The sequence below is a fragment of the Hylobates moloch genome, unplaced genomic scaffold, assembly GCF_009828535.3.
Source record: "Hylobates moloch isolate HMO894 unplaced genomic scaffold, HMol_V3 SCAFFOLD_1, whole genome shotgun sequence".
Taxonomy (NCBI): Eukaryota; Metazoa; Chordata; class Mammalia; order Primates; family Hylobatidae; genus Hylobates; species Hylobates moloch.
The window spans coordinates 165,834,815-165,852,041 of NW_026652276.1; the positions used below are offsets into that span (position 1 = coordinate 165,834,815).

At 32.2% G+C, this 17,227-nt stretch overlaps 1 protein-coding gene across 2 annotated transcripts in view; it reads right to left on the bottom strand.

Annotated features, from left to right (window-relative positions):
• Positions 1-760: 760 nt before the first annotated feature.
• CASD1 (CAS1 domain containing 1) overlaps positions 761-17,227 on the bottom strand; it is a 52,902-nt gene continuing 36,435 nt past the window's right edge. The window contains exons 12-18 of one of the 2 annotated variants that reach the window (XM_032761036.2): positions 16,127-16,283; positions 14,654-14,733; positions 12,188-12,289; positions 10,322-10,462; positions 9,373-9,450; positions 7,244-7,336; positions 761-6,333 (exon numbers count right to left, since the gene is read on the bottom strand). In XM_032761036.2, coding sequence (XP_032616927.1) covers positions 6,067-6,333; positions 7,244-7,336; positions 9,373-9,450; positions 10,322-10,462; positions 12,188-12,289; positions 14,654-14,733; positions 16,127-16,283 — 918 coding nt within the window. In that variant the 3' untranslated portion in view covers positions 761-6,066. The remainder of the gene's footprint in view (positions 6,334-7,243; positions 7,337-9,372; positions 9,451-10,321; positions 10,463-12,187; positions 12,290-14,653; positions 14,734-16,126; positions 16,284-17,227) is intronic. The other variant, XM_032761038.2, reaches the window with a different exon arrangement.

The window sequence follows — 17,227 nt, forward strand, 5'->3', positions numbered from 1 at the left end:
AGACAGATGGGCCATTTAGGTTCCAAAGTTCTGCTCAATATAACCTAGTCTTAATTAATTTTAGTCTGGAAAATGTTTAAGGAAGGCATAACTAAACAGTGGCCATTAAAAAATCTTTCCCTTCCCTGCAATTCCCAAAAAGCATCCATAGAAAGCCTAACTTTGAGTACTGTGGTTTCCTGATGTTCTTCCAAGTTAAATTATTTATGTAACGAACACTGAGGTATTTGAATGAAGTGACCTTCTGTATAGAATTAGGAACCAACTGAAATTTGGAAAACAGCTTGGTGTTTCTAAACTATAAGAGCTCTCTATATACCTAGGATATTAATTTTTTTTGAGGTGGAGTTTCGCTCTTGTTGCCCAGGCTGGAGTGCAATAGTGTGATCTCGGCTCATCGCAACTTCCGCCTCCTGGGTTCAGACGATTCTCCTGCCTCAGCCTCCCACATAGCTGGAATTACAGGCCCCCACCACCATGCCTGGCTAATTTTTTCTATTTTTAGTAGAGATGGGGTTTTGCCATATTGGCCAGGCTGGTCATGAACCAGGACATTAAATTTTTATCAAATATTAATGTTCTAAAATGTTCCCACTTGTATTTTTTCTATTATGTTTTTTGGCATACTGAAATTTTTAATTTTCATGTAATAGATGTAGCAATTCTGGTTTTACCTTTTAGCCTTAATGGGTCATTTCTCATCTAAGAATGAGATGTTCACCTATATTTTCTACTGTTTATATTACATGTCTTTAAACCTATTAATCATTTTACATTTCTTTTGGTATACAAAGTAAGAATGGGAATTTATCACTCTCACCCCTCAATTAAGCAATAGTCCCAGGGCTATTTAAAGAATATTTCTACGTTTCCCCAGTAATGTGAAATCAAACCATTACCTTATTCTAATATCTTTTGATAAAATCTGTTTTTATGCTTCTGATTCTATCCATTAATCTATATATTCTTGCACCCATTCCACACTGATATTAGTGTAACTTAATAATATATCCAAATATACAACTTTACAAATCCCACTTCTCCCGTTACTCTAAAACTTTTCCTGGATATTCTGGCCCAGGTATTACTTCTTTATAGTTTCCATTTTAAATTTTGCAGTCTCTGAGAAAGGGCTCCAGTTCCATGTGCCTTATGCATTACATACTTTGAAAGTACTGGATTCCTCAGACTTCAACTAAATGTTCTTCCATCACTTTGTCTCTCCCAATGACAAGGTCTAGAGGTGGGGATAAAATGGAAGGGGTCAAGGAAAGAAAGTGCTGAATTCTTAGTTCTAGTTTTCTCTCAACACCAGAAATAACTGCCACTATTTTCTCCTGAATAACCTAAGAAAAACACATCATGCCACTCCCAATATTAGTTATCTTCAAAAACCTGTCTAGTCTCTAGTCTAGTCTTATGAAGGAAGGCATATTCATTCCGTCTATCAGCAGGACTTTGACCCTGTGACTTGTTAAAAACAAAACAAAACAAAACAAAACAAATACTAGCCTACTTATGAAAGGGCTACAGTCAAAAATCAAGTACTAAGGATGGATAGAAAGAAGAAAGACAAAGCCTAAGAATTAAAACAACCAAACAAACCAACAAAACTGCCAGATACAGAATCAAGCTTTATTTTTACTGAATGATCGTATAAGCTTTTAATATAACACAGGCATGTATAATATTGAAGATATTTTAATTTGAAAATAAAGGGAAAATATATTTAATTATGACATTTTTCTTAGTTTTACTTTGAATTCCAAATAAGAATTTTAATACATTTTTGGCTGGGCACAGTGGCTCACGCCTATATCCTAGCATTTTGGGAGACCGAGGAAGGTGGATCACCTGAGGTCAGGAATTCGACAACAGCCTGGTCAATATGGTGAAACCCTGTCTCTACTAAAAATATAAAAATTAGCCAGGTGTGGTGGTGCACACTTGTAATCCCAGCTACTTGGGAAGCTGAGGCAGGAGAATTGCTTGAACCTGGGAGGCAGAGGATGCAGTGAGCCGAGACTGCGCCATTGCACTCCAGCCTGGGCAATAGAGCGAGACTGCCTCTCAAAACAAAACAAAACAAAAGTAAAACAATTTTAATATCTTTTTTACTAAGATGTGAAATGTCAGATGTTCAGGGCAATTTTACTGCTGAATCCCTGAAAGACAAAGGGTATTTTATTCAATTTCTTATTGCCCCCAAATTGTTCATAATGGTTACTTTTGAACATAAATATTTGCATAATTTTAAGAGAAATTATTCCATATATATACATATATACACACACACAAATTCTGTATATATGTCTGTGTATATATATATGTGTATATATGTATATGTGTGTATATATGTATATGTCTATATATATGTACATATGTATATATATGTATGTATACATACATGTATTTGCATTTTAAAAGAAATTATTCCATATATACATGTATATACACACACACACACGAATTCTGTGTATGTCTGTGTATATGTGTATATATGTATATATGTGTATATATGTATATATGTGTGTATATATGTACACACACACATATATATATACACAGACATATATACAGAATTTGGGTATTCTAATATTGTTATATTTAGGTTCTGGTACCATATTGAATGCCAGTTAAATAGCTTCCATTTGTGTCTCCTTGTTTCTACTATGACTATTAATATGGAAAGGCACAACAAATAGTGCCATTAAATTTTTGTAAGATTTAAAATCAGAAAATCAGGCCAGGCACAGTGGCTCACGCCTGTAATCCCAGCACTTTGGGAAGCTGAGGTGGGTGGATCACTTGAGGCCAGGAATTGGAGACCAGCTTGGCCAACATGGTGAAACCAACCCCAACTCTATTAAAAATACAAAAATTAGCCAGGTATGGTGGCAGGCACCTGTAATACCAGCTACTCAGGAGGCTGAGGTAGGAGAATTGCTTGAACCCGGGAGGCAGAGGTTGCAGTAAGCCAAGATCACGCCACTGCACTCCAGCCTGGGTGACAGAGTAAGACCCTGCCTCAAAAAATTCATTCATTCATTAAATAAAATCAGAAATCTATTCTGGAAATCAGTCATCAAACACCACAATTTTGGGAATATAGTTTGGACCACCACTTCCTTTTCTGGAAACCATTTTTAGTATAAGAAAATGAGCCAGAATACACCTTGCCAAATAAGTTTCCCCAAATCACAATTATTCTAAGAATGAACAAATTAAGTCATAAATGTATGCAATCATTTTTGAATGTCTTTGCAGAGAAATATTCAAAGTGGTAAGATGGATTGAACTGCCAACCAAAATTGTCAATCTTTATTTCAGTCTTCACTATTAAGCTAAAAAGGTAATTTTTCTCTTTAATGATGTGAAGAATTGAATTTCTTTCAACTGTTCCAAAAATCTGTAAGTACAATACTACCTAATCTCCTGTTATACAGCAGACTCCCATGTGGTACATCCAATTCATTACACAAAACACTGAATTGTCTGCAATGCAAGCCATGGAACACACCCAGTTTATGATATCAATTGACTATATCTAGGATGCATTCCCTTTTTAAGGTTTTAGTATAAAGTCATTCGAGAATAGAATAATAAATGAACTTGGGTTCCACATCCTTGTAAAACATTATTAATTTAGGTGGGCTGAATGTTTAATGCTTCTATTGGCTATCCACAAAAATGGGAAGTTTTGGCAAAGGAAAGGAGGAACGATTGAGGTAGAATTCAGTCAAGCAAGTACCTTTTAAAGCCAGATGGTAGATTTCTGACTGTGATTTCTATTACAGAAAATATGAATTTAGAGAACCTCTGTGGTTTTATCTCAACTTTAGCATATCTAAACATCTTGTTAAAAATCTTATTCTAAAGAATGGTATGATTGAGTAATGCAACTGGTCAGTATCTGAGTCGATGCAGAAAATATTAAGACATTTACCATATATATAGGTGCTATCATTGTGGCAACTTCCACCATAACCTTTTAAGACTAATTAAGAAAATCAAATATAAAATATATTTTTAGCTACAAATAAATTATTTTTAAATTATACAAATTATTATATAATTATATGTAAAAAATAGTGCTTTATATTAAATAAGAATATGTGATCAAGAAACAGGGCTCACCAGGTAAGTTTTAGGCTTCAGTTCAAATAGGAGAGAAAAGCATATATTCACTTGGGCATCACTACTGAAGACATAAGTGCTTCCAAAAATACACAGGGAGACTGGTCATCTTTCTTTTTCAATTGTTTCATCAAGAAGAATCTTTTTCAGGTGATAAAACTTACAAGCTAAATTAAAATGCACTCTACTCATTGGCAAGCTACATGAACAAGAATAATGTGATCACAGTACTTGGAAGTTTTTGATTTATAACTATACTATTCTCTACTTATAAGGCTGCAGTCTAGGAGGCAGAGCAATGAATCATTACAATTGTCTATCTGGGAAATGTCAAAAGATTAAGTAAGGGCAAAAGAAGAGAGAAAAGGAAAGAACACACATTTCTGTCCAAGAAATATTCCTCTATTAATGGAGGTATATCAGTAGCACATAAATCCAGTGCTAAATAAATAATAATTACATTTTTAAAATCTTCAAGCAAAATCACTAATGAATCATAATGCTTAAACTTTCTTGGTGGAAGGCAGATGACCCTCTGAAGCTCTGATAACTAAATGATTCCTTATCCAATTATCATTTGGTAATCTACCCCTACATATTAAGCAATTTAAAAAGCAAATTTAAGTTGAGGAAATAATTAGATGTTTGAACCAATCATTAATGGATCCAGCATTTTTGAAAATGAACACATATAGTTTAATTGATACTTTGCCAATACAAAAATAAGCATCCACAGAATGTTTATTTACTGTTTAAATTACTCCATATTTTCATATACTGTGAACAGAAAATATATTTTAACCCACACATAGTAAAAGCAAACAAGTGCAATCTTTCAAACATTAAAATCATAATCAAATCTTTACAACAGATAAATAAATGTATACCTCTAACAGTTAGCTTGTAAAAAAAAAAATCAAACAAAAAGCAAAAACATTTATTGCCCAAATTCACCAGTTTACTTAAAATTCTACTTATGGTAATACAGCTCAATCACAACAATTTGCATGTTTACTACACTGCACAAGTTTAGACTGATAAATATTTAAAATAGGAGGTGGGTAATAGGAAATACCAAATGGCTATAAAGAGCTTTCCAAATATTGGAAATAATATATGAAAATTAATTAGTGGGGATAACATATTAAATGGATCCACAGGGTAACTGGTATTACACTGGTATAGCTTGAGGAAAGGAAACAGGTTAACGTTTGGATTGGAAAAAAAATTTTGGCTTTTTTATAAAAAGAAGCAACAATAACATCAACAATGACAAAACCCTGTCATGGAGCCTCAGAACTATTCTGTGAGACAAAGTGTACAAAGATTTAGGCTTGCATACCTGAAAACCACAGTTAGGAAGAAAAATCATTTCAGGAAACATAACATCAGAACAAGAACACATATAAATTAAAGGCATACTGTTTATCATTCCACTTCATTGCACATATAAGAAAACAATACTGCCGTCATTCTTGAGTAAGAAAGTTTCCAATGAAATAGGAAGTTCCACAATGAATACAGGTGCAGACAGTCTTATTACCACAAATTTAGTTATATCAAAACACTCGGTGGTGTCACTAATTAAATTATCTATACTTTTTACTGGAAAGGTAATCATTTCCCTGCCTTCATATGTTAACTTAAAATTACTTACAAATGGAAATATAGATTCAGTAGAAAAGACTTCACATGCAATCCTATACAATGCATTCCGGTTTTCTGTTTGTTTTTTTTTTAGTATTTCAATTGGATATGTACATTTCCAATATATACAACCACACATGTTCAACAGATGTCACAGAACTGTCCTCTTGCCACAAACGTTTATATTTACATATACATTTATATCTCCAGATAGATGCTTTTCTCTTCTAGAGACACACAAAGGTAGCCTGAAGAGTTTAGGTTTTTTAGAATTTTTGGAACCTAATGTTTTGATTTATCTTGAATGGATGATAAGATGAGGAGTCCACAAAAAAATGCAGCTATACATGCCAACCTTTTCAAGAGAGATGTGTTATCTTTAGGAATAATAATCTGTGCAAGATCATTAGTGATCTGAGAAATTTCATGTGCCACACAAACAAATATGAAAGTGCTGACAATGATGTTGAGCACAGGGTTTCCAGGTATCAGTACCAAGATACCCCTTGTGTCCGCTGCCAGCCATATGTGATACTGGCAAATAAATAGCTAGGAGAAAAAATATTTAAGTCAGATATTTATAGAGGGTCCATGAATAAATTATAGTTTTTCCTAATTTAAACATTTGATTGCATAATAACATTAGAAGGCTTTCCTAAAACCATTTTATTCTGTCTCACTACTGGCCCTGAAAAGTCCACTGCAGTCTACTCCTTAGAACTCCAACTGCTAATACAATCTCTCTTATAAATGAAACCAAAGAAAATAATAGAACAATTATTCAAGAACTCAAAGAGGAATTTATTTTCCCTATTTTAAGAGACAATTTAATAAATCTTAATACTCTAAAATATATGTTATGATTACAATATAAATTGTTTTAAAACATTCTATTTCAAATAATAAACCTTGGACTACTCAGAATACATTTTAAAACCTACTGTTCAAACTGATTTTGTAGATAATTTCATATTATGTATCTTACACAAAATGTAATGAGTTTATATTTTCTTCCACAAGTTCCAATCATAATAAGGGTAAATTTTATTATGGTATGCATCAATAAACTGAATTCCAGTAATATATTTAATTATGGAGATGAACAAAAAATCAAAATCCCCTCAGTTTGATTTCATTTATATACCTGGTCTAATATTTTTCTCTCTTGATCTCAGCATCTTTGTTGTGCTTGAAAGCTCAACACAACATAAATAATATTTTGCAAGTAATTTATATCTAGTCATTTAAAAATAAGGCTTAAAAAACATTCCAAAATACTTCAGTATTGTTGAAAGTTCTAAGTCTTTTCCCTGTAATTCCATAATAGCTTCAGTTTAGAAAAAAGTACATCCGATTTTCATACTCACATATATGTGTGATATTTACACACATACACATGTACATACACAAACATGTAACACCTGGCCGTGTAAGATAAGCAAAATATTAATGTACCAACCTCTAATGAAATTTTTCCAAACCAAGCAAAAAATGAACTGTAAACTGAACGGGCATATCCAGGGATGTTTCTTATTAGGATGAAGGCTAAAATCTAAAGAAAAAGCACAAAAGCAAATATTAATAATCTCTTTATTGAAAAGTATTTTGTATAAAGCTTTCTTTTAAATGACAACCTTATTCTTTATGTTTGTGAACCTGACACATATACAACGGTCTTTTTATATTCTAAAAGCATTAGAAAGTTATTTTTGTTCTAGAGTCTACCCAAACTGGATTTCTCAACACATGGTCTGTATGCTGCATAGCAATGAACATTTTAAGTAGTACATGGCTGAACAATTTTATGTATACTGGAAAAATTACAAATTTGCCTAGGGCCCTTTGTGTAGAAAAAGTTGCTATCATATTTATGTAGCAACACTTCACAAAATCATATAATTTTGCTGCTCTCATAAAGTATCTGCTTGGTTGACGGTCATTCCCTCTCGACTCCCTTCAAAATCCTCCTTCTGCTGACAGCCATGATAGTACGGGAAACGGTATGGCTTTTAACATGTCTTCACGTTTGCTCTGCATGGCCTGGCGAATGATGTCTTGAACTATATTCACATGTAATATATTTTCCTCTCTGGATCTTTTCTCTCCCGAAGGAATCTCCAGCTTTTGGGATCCTGGCCTTTACTCCTCTCCCCTATCCTTTTGTACCAGGTGGAACAATCTTTCGTTTTCGGTGGAACAATTTTGCATTTTATTTATTTATTTATTTTTATTTAAGTTCTAGGGTACATGTACACAACGTGCAGGTTTGTTACATATGTATACATGTGCCATGTTAATCATTGTCTCACATCCAATAACCAGCTTACCAAGCAAAGAATCCTTTCCTTAGAATGTACCCTCCTTATAAAAAAGCAAGAAACTGTAAAGAAAAAAAGTATCTCCACTTTCACAACTACTTTCCAGAAACTTTCTCTCACAAAAGGATTGACAAATCTGTTCACACTTCAGGGAAAAACTCATATTCAATGTTGATCATCCTAGGCATTTTGTCAAAGGATCTAAGAAGTCTCTAGGATGCATAAAAGATGAAGGAGGAGGAGATAATATGGGAAAAAGGAACCAAAGTGAACCACTCAGGTATAATTAAATTGAGTGATTCTCATGGGCAATAGCATCAAAAAGACTCAAGTTTAAATCTAGTCTTTGGCTTGTGTTAGTTCTGGGACTTGTGGCAAGGCACTTAATCTTGTGGGTCTTTTTCTTAATTTACACAAATAGAGATAAGCTTTATTCTGAAAGGTTGATGTGAACATTAAATGAGAAAACATACATAAGGTACTTACTATAGCACAGGTTGTGAGTCATTTAAAGAAACATTGTAAATAATAGTATAAGTGATATACAAAATGGTGAAAATCATGAATGTAAGACCTAACCAAAGGCTTTAAACATAAAACCATTTAATGAGTTATTATAATTAAAGTATTGCATAAGCTGTACAATGCTAAAAAGAATGTAGGCTCTATAAGAGTAGGAACTATGTCTGATTTGGTAACCACTGCAGCCCTTGGCATAATATCTAGCACGTAGTATTAATTTTGGGTTTTGTTTGTTTGTCTGAGATGGAGTCTTGCTCATCGCCCAGGCTGGAGTGCAGTGATGCAATCTCAGGTCACTGCAACCTCTGCCTTCTGGGTTCAAGTGATTCTCCTGCCTCAGCCTTCCAAGTAGCTGGGATTACAGGTGCTCGCCACCACGCCCAGCTAATTTTTGTATTTTTAGTAGAGACAGGGTTTCACCATGTTGTCCAGGCTGGTCTCAAACTCCTAACCTCAGGAGATCCACTAGCCTTAGCCTCCTAAGTGCTGGGATTACGGGCGTGAGCCACCATTTTCTAAGGACAGATTAAGTCAAAAATACTGAGCTACATCATTTCCATATATTAAACACAAGAACCCTTTGAAAGAGATTTTAATATCCCTATTACTACAGAGAAAGGAAGGGCTTAGAAAGATGAAGTAACTTCTCTACATTTTCTGGAGTTCAATCTCAAATCTCTCTGCCTCTAAAAACCATTTTCTTATCAAGAATTAAGATGTAAAAATTTCTCTAAATCAAGATAAGTACCTGTACCACAGAAACAGATGGATGGAGTTCATTGCACTCTGCTTTGTTTTTACAACTGCTAGCCCAGATGGAATAGGTCTAAAATAAAAAATGTATGGAAAAGTTCACAAAAGCAAGTCTGGAAGAGGCATAAGCTTCACAGTGTTTTTTTTTTTTTTTTTTTACAGTTTTCTTTATTTATAACATTATACTTCATTATGCTACGTAAAAACTATCAGTAAAAACTGCTTGCAAGTTTGCTCATCACCTGTTTTGGTATGCTCAACTGTCCAAACATAAGAAAGCACAGAGGGAGGTGCACAAGTCTGTGCTTTTCTGGAAATAGTGATCAAAAGACAGTGATGGCTCTCCATATGAAACACCTTACATTATATTTTCTCCCAAATTTACTGCAACTTTTAAAATTCCCGTTTAATTGAGCTCTCATTTATTCTTCATTTTTAACTTATATATAGTCTCTTTAGAATTTAAGTCCAGTTAGAAAAATAAGGAGATATACATCGCCTCAAGCATTTAACATTACCTTGATTTGATCATTATTCATTGTATGCTTATATCAAAATATCACATGTGCCCCATAAATATGAATATATATTCATAATTAAAAATAAACAATTTTTAAAAATTATTGAAACTATTTTTATAGATAAAAATATGGTTTATCTTGGCAAACATTTTGCATGCATTTGAAATAAATGTGTATTCTGCTGTTATTGCTTACCTATTCTAACATCAGGTCAAACTGATCGTGTCCTTAAGATATTCTATAACTTTACTAAATTTGTCTAGCTATCCTATCAATTACTGGAAGAGAAGTATTAAAATTTCTAAATATTAAAAAGAAAAATGAGAAAAAATAAAAGATTATTAAAAATAATTGATTATATTTCCATAACTTAATGTTAATATTCCATACCATTTAGAATTTTGGAAAGTTTTCAAAACTTACCAAGAAAGAAACTACTGAAATAAACAATAGAAAATTTGAAATTTTGTTTGAAAAAAGAGGTTCACCCTTTCCTTCAGAAAGTATTTGACGCTTCTGCAAAGCCAGATAAATGAAAGCAAACAGCATTCCATGGAAAACTACCTGAAAAGTAAAGAGAGAAAATTTGTTTTAAACAGTTACTTTTCAAAAAAACAGGAAAAATATTTGGTTAGTGAGGAATATATGATAAAAGTAGGTAGGTTAAAAGCTTAAAGTTTGAAGTGTCTATGAAGGACTTCAAGAGTGAAACTTCAAGAAATGAAATAAAGCCGATGATTGTTAGAAACCATCAGCAACAGACAAGCAAGCATCTCTTGGAACAATATGAGATAACGCTGGTTCATTCTGAGCAGTCTCAGTGGCAAGTGAAGTAATAAAAACAATTTAAAAATAATAAACTCTCCAAACAATTTAAAAATAATAAACTCTCCTACAGACATATGATAAAATTCAAATGCACCCAACAAAGATGAAACACATTTTATATCAGTCCTTTCAAATAAAACAAAGAATAACACCACCAAGTCATAATTCTGAAAAGAAGTGTATGCTCATAAAAGTGAATAAAATATGGTAGACCGGAAAGTACATGAGCTTTCTCTTTTTAAACAAAGACTTAATGTGAACTACCATTGCAATAGACTGAACGTTTCCTTCCACTCAAAATCGTAAGTTGAATCATGTTAATCCCCAGTGTGATAGTTTTGGAGGTAAAGCCTTTGGTTGGTCATTAGGTCAGAGCCTTCATGAATGGGATTCATGCCCTTTAAAAAAAAAGACCCCAGAGAGCACCCTTGACCCTTGCAGCATGTGAGGACAGAGTGAGAAGTCAAGTGTCTATGAAATAGCAAGTGGGCCCTCACCAGACCAAATCTGCTGGTGTGATTTTACACTTCCCAGCTTCTAAAACTGTAAAAAATAAATTTTTGTTGTTTATAAACCACCCAATCTATGGTACTCTATTACAGCAGCCTAAATAGATGAGGACAGTCGTATCACAATACACTGCTCTAATGAGAACGTTGAGAATTTAAAAATTATTTGATGTGCAGACTTTAGCAAAGATTTTATTCAGATGTGGTTTTGAAATGCAATGTAGTACACAGGAAAAACGCATAGGTGTTGGAAACTAGGAAAGGCAAAGAATAGGCACTAAGAAAACATTTGTTGGAAAAAAGAGATGAGTCAAAAAGGAAAGGAAAAAAGGAAAGAATGAAGTAATTAATAGTTATTTAGTATCTGTTTTCCAAATGCTGTGCTAGATGTACGTTTTCTTGGCCAATTGAACCTTAACCCTTCTTCAAGATCAAGTTCATAGACTAATTCAAGATACTGCTCTTTCTTCTTTGCACACTTCTACCACTAAATCTATATTGCATAGTTTAGTATCCTCTTATAATAGTAATCTTGGCTTTTAAACTAGACTCTTAAAGCTTAGAAGCCTGCTGAGATGTCTTCTTTCTTTCTCTAATGTATACTTCATGGCATCAACATCTAGGGCACATACTGAAACTCAATAAATATTGTTTTGAATGGCTGAAGCATATATACAAGTCACCTATAAATCAAAATTATAAGTCAGACAAAGGCCATGTTATAGATAACATTTTAAAATAATATTTCCCAGCAGATACATATATACACATGCATACCCTTTCACTGCTGTAAAGAAAGGAGTGCAGGGGGTAGTGGACTGCTGGACTGCTTTGATTTACTAAATCAACATCTTTCTTTATTCTGAAACTAAGTATAGATAGATCAAAAATTTCCAATCATTTTCCAACAGTATAATTTGAAATGACAAAATATCACAAAGTAAATACATACATAACGGTCTAACCTCCATCTGAACCACCATTCATATACATTCCCTTTCAGTTCAAAACACTTGGACAATGGCCAAAGAGAAAAGATCTTCTCAAATGCACCCTGAGAAAAGGAATCCAGAAAATAAATTAAGATGGTACAAGTCAGTATTTGCTTTGCAATTCTATTATAGATTATAGTTTTCTAAAGTTTGGATTATATAAGAGTCATTCACAATATTAAAATTCTGTTTTATTTCATTTGAAAATATCACTTCATTTGAAATGTATTCCAAACGAAATTTTAAAAATTTGAAAATAAATTTATCTTCCAATGACCAAAAAAGATGACTTAAAACTTGGTAAACTTATTTTCATTTCACATGAAAGGCTACTGAGAGTGTAAAATTTTCTTAAGCCCCCAAATCAAAAAATCTGGTAATTAGAAAATCATTCTACATAAGATTTTTAATCTCACAGACAAAATGACTAGTATTTACTCATCAAACAGAAAAATACAAAATATTTCAGCTAATATGGTATCAGTATCCCAAATAACAACTGTTAAAAGTTAAAATATAGTTATCATTCTCCAAATGTCCGCAATAATCTATAATTAACTATTTGAGTTAAAAGAGTCCTCTGAATTAGTCACCTTACTCAATCAACCATACCCAAATTCCATTACCAGCCTTTGAAACAAAGTTTACAGTTTTACTCTGGTAAAGTTAGTGAATAGTACCCTCTTATGAATCTGACAGGTTGGAAAATCTGGGAATGAAGGGGCAGAAGTCTTGGGTACATTCCCACACATTAATGAAGCCTTTCAAAGAAGAGAACAAAACCTTCAATTTTCAGAATAAAGAATCACAATGAACTCTATCAAGGAAAGCTCCATTATTAGACCTAATGCTACGGCATAAAAAGTTTAACATCGTGATTTTTAAAAAGGCTATTAAAAAACAAAGAAAAACGATGAAAATAATATTATATTTTAGATAATGTTGAGTCTTTAACTCAGAAGAACTTTATAATATTACTTTAATAAAATGCAACCGTCTCCATTTAACCACAGAATTTAAAATGCACATAGCATATTAAAAATAGGTTATATCAAAATCTAAGTGTCAGAAAATTAAGGATGATTTTTACCAAGAGTGGCAATCTGAAGTCTGAAGTACTTATAGATCATATACAGTGTGTGTATATGTATGTATATATATCAGCATGAATATAGATATACACTAGGTATGTACCTCTTAGATAAAATATATGATCTTATGGATCATACATATGTAACATATCTATGATTATATATGACATATACACAATTTAAAATTTTATCTCTAATTAAAAATTTCTTATTATGTGATCGATAAACAAATATTAAGCACTATTTTGTGAAAGACAGTGGGCTTTTTGTTCTTGTCCAGTGGTCAACACTGACCCAAAGCTAGGGAAACATTCTTAATCCCTATATTGAACCTCTAGTCAGCTTTTCTTTCTTTCCCTCAGCAGTATCCACAGAGTGTTGGGAATTTTAATGAATAACTACCAAGAAATTCTTGCCCTAACCTGGCTATTTCTTTATACATTTGTTAGTTGTTTCCTTATTTATCTTCTATAAAGAAGCTTGAGTGTCGGGCAGAAATAATAGTGCTTTAAAGACTTTTCAGTATAAAAACAAATATAAAAGTCTACAAAAAGAAAAAAAAAACCCAAACAGCATAGGATTATACATGCACACAAAATGCCTACAGGGCACTTCCTTCCACGTGATATAGCCAGGTACAAAACAGAGTGTTGAAGATGTGAGTACACTGCAGAATATGACACAACTATAGGCATTCGAATTAAAATGTGTTGTTGTAAATATCATGCTGCCCAAATAATACGTATGCCTGATGGATTTAACCAGCAGGTAGCAAGATTGCCATCCTGTTAAAATAACAGAAAATCTCAACCATCAGAACAGAAAAATACAAGGTTAGAGCTAAAAAAAAAAAAAAAAAGACCAAAAGTTTTATTTAATTAAACATACTGTAGATACACAAACCCCTTTGCTCCTAAGTTGGTTGTACTAACTGCTAAAATTTTACTCTATGTAGTTATGGAAAAATCAATACTTTGACGCAATGAATAATACACAAACTAGCTGCAAATTCTGTCAAGAAAATTTTGATCTCCACTTAGACTAGTGTCTTATAAGAGGCATTCAATAAATGCTTGATTGATCAAAGTCAAGTAAAATGGATCTTGAACAAGTGCCAGAGGAAGAGCTTTATTTAACTTGCTCTTACAACAAAAACAGTGGTAACAAAGTATATATATCTCACAATAACTACACTGAGTAGTCAACTTCAGAGTGACACTTTTATTACAGTCATTAAAAAATGAAGCTAAAAAAAAGCTCTGACTCGTCTCACATGCTTTAATAGACTTGAACTTTAAAATATTAAAAAATATAAACTGAAAAGATTGTACAAACCTGAGAATATGCCAAAAAACATATGAATAACAGCAAAAAGCCTAGTTTCAACAGTAAGCCAAAATGCCAGAAACAATTTCCTAAGAGAGAAAATATTTAATTTACTAAAAAATAAATTTATATTAGACAACGTATTAAATACTCTCTATTTGATATATGTACACGCTGAATAGTTCTTAAAATAATATAAGAATGCTTACCAGAATACACAAAATATATCTAGTTAGTATAAATTACAAGTAGGACAAAAAGAAAAACAAAGGATTCTTGTTAGGAATGAGGCTATAAAGCATAACTGATACCCTGTACACCTGCTGTTCATCCATTAGAAATGTATTTTAAAATGCCTCCTGGACTCAATTATACTTATTCATTATTCAAAGCTACAGCAAAATCTGGAACAAGATGTTCAATATAATTCTAACAAACACTCCTGTTGAATATGACTTAGGTGATACTGCTTAAACATTAAAGTTCCAAGGAGAAAGCTTAAACCCCCTAATGGATTAGAGTTTAAACATAAAATGTATTTTAACATATGCATATTTAAAATTATGTGTTCAAAGTTTATACATATTGATAGTTTATTCGATTAATATGCTGGGTTTGTATAGAGAAATTAAACTACAGAGGCTGTCCAAAGATACTACTGGACTTTAATAGAAGCTAGACCTCAACTCATTCCTGAAAAATTATTTGATGTTATATTGGAAGCCAATGGAAAAATATTTTTGACATATAATATTTGGTTGAAAGAGTCAAGTTAAATATATTTTTTAAAATAAAACATTATTTTTCCAAAAAAAGGAAGATTTTATTTTAATGATATGATCTTGAGGGTGAAAAAAGCATTAAGATAAGTGACTGTGGCCTCACTTTGAACATTAGTAACTAACCATGTGAAATTAGAAAATAACAAGCTTTTGGGTATTTAGGTTCCTTATATGTAAAACAGGTTGATAATAACTGCTTCAAAGCTTGTCTAGAAAATACATTATATTAGTGCTTTTAAATTGTGTTTGACATACAAGACTTTTGCAAAGAAATATTTACTCAAAATCTCAATATATACATAAGAAATCAAAGTAGAGCTGCCAAGATTGAAGCAAAACATAGTGGCATGGAGGCCTATTTGGCTTTCCCTTCTCTCTTCCAGCTCTCTCCACTCTGCCTCTGTATAAGAAGACAGTTTAAAAACTGTAGCATTAGTTAATATGTAAAATGGTTTTGAAGAATTTAAATTTAAAAAAGAAAAGACACACATAATGTAAACTATTATTCTCCACTGTTACATTACTTTATTTAGCTGTAACATTTTAGAAATATCGTTTAAGAACAGAATTTCAGAATGTCAAAACTACATATAAATTTAAACTGTCTACATCACTTAATAAAATATCCTTTAGCAACTAAAAAGAAATTTCACACATTGAAAAAATATATTTACTAACATTAGTAAGAAAGCATATTTACCGTTTGCTTTTTTTTGGATTATTTGTGGCCATAGTGCTAAAGTAACATATATGACCATGAACCATACAGTGACCAAGGGGACAAAGTAATAGAATTGATAAGGTCGATCCATTACTATACATAACACCACTACCAGGAAATTGAGACGAAATAAAACCTATTGAAAAGGAGAAGAAAATGGTTTCATTCTAAGTAATTGTTTTCATTCTAGGTATACACGAACAGCAAAGGCAGATTTTCTCTGACAGAGTATAAATGGCTAAGACTTAATAATGACTGTACAAGTATATATTACTAATCCCTTAAATTACATTTGTTTTACAATCACTGTAAAGAGTTGAATATAAAATACATATACATCATTACATTAACTAAATCCCAGCAAAGCACCAACCTGAGCTGTCCTCTGGCTGTAACTGTCATCTTGCTAAAAGAGAAAAAAGTCATCCTTCTGAGGGCTATAGTTTAGAAGCATAGATGAGATTATCTTTAGAAAGCAGTGTCCATTTCATCTTTGTTTAATGTTGACTTACCCCATTTGGGATTAAATTAAGAGTTGTCATAGATACAAAATAGTATTACTCAAAACTCAAATTTAAAAATGTCTTTGGGACTTTCATAAGAGTCATTTCAGATATCAGTTTGATGTCATTCAAAAAACACAGAATTTAGGTAGATTTTTACTACTGCTGTACCACTTACTATGTGACCTTGGGCAAATTATTTAAGCTTTCTAAGCCTTAGATTCCTTATCTGTAAATATAAAGATAACAACTCAAGGTTGTAATGTGGGGGTAAATGAAATAATGTTTAGAAACTGCTTAGCACTAGGTAGAAACTTAATATTCATCCTCTTCTCAGAGAAAGAAAACATAGCACATTATACTAATTCCAGGTAACTGTCTATTTCTACAAAACTAAAGTGAATCAGCAATGCTGTCTCCTGTGTACCAGTGCTTTTATTATATATTAAATTATATTTTCCTTCTTTCACTAATAATTTATCTTGAAATACTAAACATAGAACACAGAATACAACTTTACAGTGCTATTTCATAAATTCAAATTATTCAGTCTTATAATGACTATATTTGTATTTTT